General features: G+C 35.6%; 1 protein-coding gene across 1 annotated transcript; it reads right to left on the bottom strand.

The window, feature by feature from the left end:
- Positions 1–459: 459 nt before the first annotated feature.
- LOC149784022 (uncharacterized) lies at positions 460–2825 on the bottom strand. Its single transcript, XM_089932116.1, has one exon. It carries the CDS (start codon positions 2725–2727, stop codon positions 1519–1521), a length of 1209 nt encoding a protein of 402 aa, XP_089788242.1. The 5' UTR covers positions 2728–2825; the 3' UTR covers positions 460–1518.
- Between the last annotated feature and the right edge of the window lie 2268 nt (positions 2826–5093).

Here is a 5093-nt window from a genome sequence, read left to right as displayed (position 1 = left end):
TATTACTCGTACCGGGAAAAATTATATTTTTCAAGTATGAGAAATAGTGTAAAACTTTATTATCATTTTAGGGAAGAGTTTGTGTACAAATTTTAATATAATACAACCATGGTGTAGCTTCTAAAACACATTTATAAAATGTTAATATTTCAATAAATTTTAATATACCAATAATCACTCTACTCGATTTTTCTTTCATGCCATGTTCTTAGATGTATTCGTTTTGAAAGAACGGGTCCAGTTCAGTTATGTAGCAACTTTAATGCTTCAGTGTGTTGTCTATGAATGGTAACAGTAATGTTTTATTGGGAACATTGAAATCAGGACAAAAAGTATGGTTTGAAGTTACTTGTGCATTTGCTCCAATGAACATATTGTTGGGGTTGTTTCAAAGTAAGTTAGATACCTTTTTTGAAAGCAATTGTACAGAAAACATTTAGAAAATAAAATAAAATAAAATAATTAAGTAGCACTTTATTAAGCATATTTACAGACTTGCAATTTCATGACTCCAATCTTGTTACTTATATATTTATTTTACGTTTCTTGTTTTGGTCCCACCTCTCCCTGGTTAGCTTCCACTTCTCCCTGTTTGACTCCCACTTCTCCCTGTTCTGTCCAAAAGGAGAATCATTTCTCCTTACAATTCAAGTCTAGCTTGACCCCTGTGCCATTTACATACTTATTAAAAGTTATCCTCCAAAGCTGACATGCTTGAAAATTTCATACATTTTATTATTAAAAGACTGTCAATATTTGGCCAAAAGTACTGGGTATCCATTTGTTTTACTATATAAAAAGTACAGCTGTACAAATTAAAAGTGGCACCCACATGCAAGGCTGTTTTTATGGATACACTACAAGGCTGTTGTTCTTTCACCATTGTGCACCCTCATGTCTTAAAAAATGAGAAATGCTGATAAATATTTTATACACGTTTCATATTTCTATAATTTTTTACCAGTGTGTAACTTCGAGTTTGTGAAGACAAATAAGAGATCTGGATAACAAATTTTACACGTTTCACATTTTGCACAGTTTGTCACCAGTGCAAATTTTGAAGTTTGACAATAAACTTGAGCAGGATCTAAATTTCCCACATTTATAGGGGTTTCTCACCAGTGTGTATATTCAAGTGTGATGACAGACTAGTGTTCATGCTAAACAAATTCCAACATACAGCACATTTTAATGGTTTCAAACTAGAGACCGAGTGCAACCTCACGTGTTCTGACATACGTGAGTTATTGTTAAACAATTTGCCAGATTTAAACAGTTGTCACCAGCATGTATCTTGATGTGTGATGACTAGAAGTATAGCTTTTTAAAGCTTTCTCCCACAAATTTCACAGCTGAGTGATTCCTCACTAAAGTGCATCTTCAAGTGCCATGACTGAATATATCATTGGCAAAGCTAAGTTGCCACTTAGTTAACATTTGAAGGGTTTCTCACCCAGTGTGCAATGTAAGATGTTTGGACAAATAAGTGCTTTGACTAAACACTTTCCTGCATATTTCTCATTTTAAGGATTTCTCACCATTGTGCACATGTACATGCCTTGACAATTGAGAACTGCTTCTGAACAATTCGCCACATGTTTCACATTTGTACGGTTTCTCACCAGTATGTATATTCATGTGTGATGACAGACTGCCACTCCAACTAAACAATTTTCCACATATTTCACAACTGAATGGTTTCTCACCAGTGTGCACTCTCGCATGAGTTGATAAGTTAGAGTTACTGTTAAACAATTTGCCACATAATTCACATTTGAATGGTTTCTCGCCAGTGTGCATCCTCATATGTACTGACAAATGAGAGCTGCTTCTAAACAATTTTCCACATATTTCACAACTGAATGGTTTCTCACCAGTATGCACTCTCACATGAGTTGATAAATTAGAGTTACTGTTAAACAATTTGCCACATATTTCACATCTGAATGGTTTCTCACCAGTATGATTATTCAAGTGTGATAACATACCAGAGTTTGTGGTAAATAATTTTCCACATATTTCACATTTGAAGGGTTTCTCACCAGTGTGCACCCTCACGTGTCTTCTCAAATGAGAGTGATGTCCGAATGATTTGCCACACAATTTACACATGAATGGTTTCTCTCCAGTGTGTCCATTGAGGTGTGATGACAAGCTAGAGTTTTGAGTGAACGATTTCCCACATATTTCACATTTGAATGGTTTCTCACCAGTGTGCACCCTCGCATGTCTTGACAAACTAGAGCTATGGATCAGCAATTTCCCACATATTTCACACTTGAATGGTTTCTCACCAGCGTGTACCCTCAAATGAATTGACAAATTAGAGCTATATTTAAACAATTTCCCACATAATTCACACTTGAAGGATTTCTCACAAGTGTGTATCTTCATGTGGCGCGGCAAACTTGATTTCAGGCTGAATGACTTTCCACATATTTCACATTTGAATGGTTTCTCACCAGTGTGTATCAATAAGTGTGATGTCAAACTAAAGCTTTGAATAAACGAACTGCCACAAATTTCACATTTGAATGGTTTCTCACCAGTGTGCACCCTCAAATGTATTGACAACTTAGATCTATGGATAAACAACTCCCCACATACTTCACATTTGAAGGTTTTATCACGAGTGTGTGTGTTCAAGTGGCACAGCAAACTAGATTTTAGGCTAAACGGCTTCCCACATATTTCACATTTGAATGGTTTCTCGCCGGTCATCATCATTTGTTTTACCACATCAAATAGCGCGAAGAAGGACTATCGGCACTATTCACATTGGTTTGATCGGTCTCCAAATGTCTGGCTAAACAGATGCACCCATTTCATTTGTGAGTTGATTGTCAACAATAGAGTATGACTAAAATGCAAAAGTTACAATAAGTTGCGAAAAGTTACGAAAGGTTGCGAAAAGCTACGAAAGGTTGCGAAAAGTTACGAAAAGTTGATATAAAATTAAAGTAAAATAATAAAGTAGAGACAAATAGTCATACATACAATTACATTTTTATAAAGGATATACAACATATCAATATTTTAATAAACATTTTATACAATTTTATATAATGCCTTGTCATTAAGGCCATTATCATACAAAGTATCTTATGAATCCAATAATTTTCTTTTATGAGTGTGTACATGTCTTCATGCACACTATCTATTGGCATAAAAGAAAAATCGAGTAGAGTGATTTATTGGTATTAAAATTTATTGAAATATTAACATTTTATAAATGTGTTTCTCCAACATATTGCATGTTACATTTTTTTTTATATAAATGTTATCAAATAAATCATCAGTTGAAAGAAAAATCGAGTAGAGTGATTTATTGGTATCAAAATTTTTTTGAAATATTAACATTTTATAAATGTGTTTCTCCAACATATTGCATGTTACCTTTTTATTTACATGTTATCAAATAAATCATCAGTTGATACGCAGTTAGTGTTATAACATAGAGAAAATAATTTTTTTTTATTATTGGCGCTTCTAAAAGAAGTGCTTTCGCTTATATTTGCACATAGAGAGCACCGATTTATTTTTTTTAATTTGTATAGTCTCAGCAGTGAAGGGGGATATTATAGGGTCTATGGGATTTATCATTAAAAACACCCTTGGGAACATATAGGGTCTATGTAAATTTAACATGGAGAAAAATCGTGGGAACATATAGGGTCTATGGGAATTAACATGGCCAAAAACCCTGGGACAATATAGGGTCTATGGGAATTAACATGGCCAAAAACCCTGGGACAATATAGGGTCTATGTGTATTTAACATGGCCAAAAAAACCCCCCTTGGGACTGTATAGGGTCTATGTAAAATTGAAACATAAAAAAATAAAAAATAAAATAAAAAAAGGGGGTAGGCAATGGAAAGGCTATCTCTTTTCGAGAAATATGCGGCCCTGAAAAGGGCCTTTGGGTTTTTTCTTCTTCTTCTTTTAACTTCTTAACTTCTTCCACCATCCTCTTATTTTGTCCATCATTCCTTTCTTCTTTTTCTTTTCTGTTTCCGGCAACCAGTCCGGGTGGCCCATGGCCCGGAACTTCTCTTGGATTTTCATCCAGTTTGTGTTCAGTTTTTCGAATTCATCCCTTTTTTTTCTATTTTCTTCTTCTTTTCTTTCCTTTGACCACTTTTCTTTGATCTTCTTGACCTCTTCGGTCAGCACATTCCTCATTAGTTCTTCAGCTTTCTTAAGTTTTTCTAACCCCCACTTCGCGAAACACCAATCTGTCCATTCTACAATGTCTTCTAGAAAGCACCTTGCACTCGTCACATGATCTATCGCTTCTTTTAACTTACCCACTTTGACATACGGTGGGTTAATTAAACCTCTGATTCTCTTCTCCTCATCCTCTATCATTTCTTTTACAATATTTACGGATAAGTGGAGGCTGGTTACTTGTCTTGAGACGAAGTCTTTTGTCACTGCATACCTCCATTCCTGTTCAACCCTTTCTACTACACTCAATCCATCTACCATCCAATACCAACTTCCCATAAGATCGTTGTATAAAGCTGAAGCTGCTGGCATCTTCTTGTTTGCTTATTCCGTAGAATGGGTTCCAATGGCCAACACTGTTAGTTTTATACTCAAAGCGCGAACGTGAAGGAAAACATCCCCTAAAAACATAAAATTGATCTTACCTAGATCATGACCCAACAACGCGCGGACGTGAAGGAAAACATCCCCCTACTTTCTCATTTCATATAATAAAACCCTAACTATACTCTTCACATACGCTAAGAAACCCATAATCTACTATTCACACAAACATACCTGAGCTCTTACAAACACAAACACACAAACACACAAACGCATACCCTCACACTATCTTAAAAAAGAGTTAGTGTTTATATACACACTACTCTACCTACACACATTGGCAAATTGATCGTTATTTCTTTTCTAGAGTATTGGGTAGCCCTGAAAAGGGCTGTTTTTTTTTGAACTCCTGATGCACCTATCTAATGGTTGCACCTTCCTGGCCTGGCGCCACACACGCATCTTCTTCCCCAGTCTTCTTTCACCTTTCTTCTAGGGAGCGCAGAGGGAGGATGATTCGCTTCAACACCCCAATCCTGT

The sequence above is a fragment of the Sinohyriopsis cumingii genome, chromosome 14 (genome assembly GCF_028554795.1).
Source record: "Sinohyriopsis cumingii isolate HCF-2022 chromosome 14, ASM2855479v2, whole genome shotgun sequence".
NCBI lineage: Eukaryota > Metazoa > Mollusca > Bivalvia > Unionida > Unionidae > Sinohyriopsis > Sinohyriopsis cumingii.
This window is presented reverse-complemented; position numbering and strand designations above follow the sequence as displayed.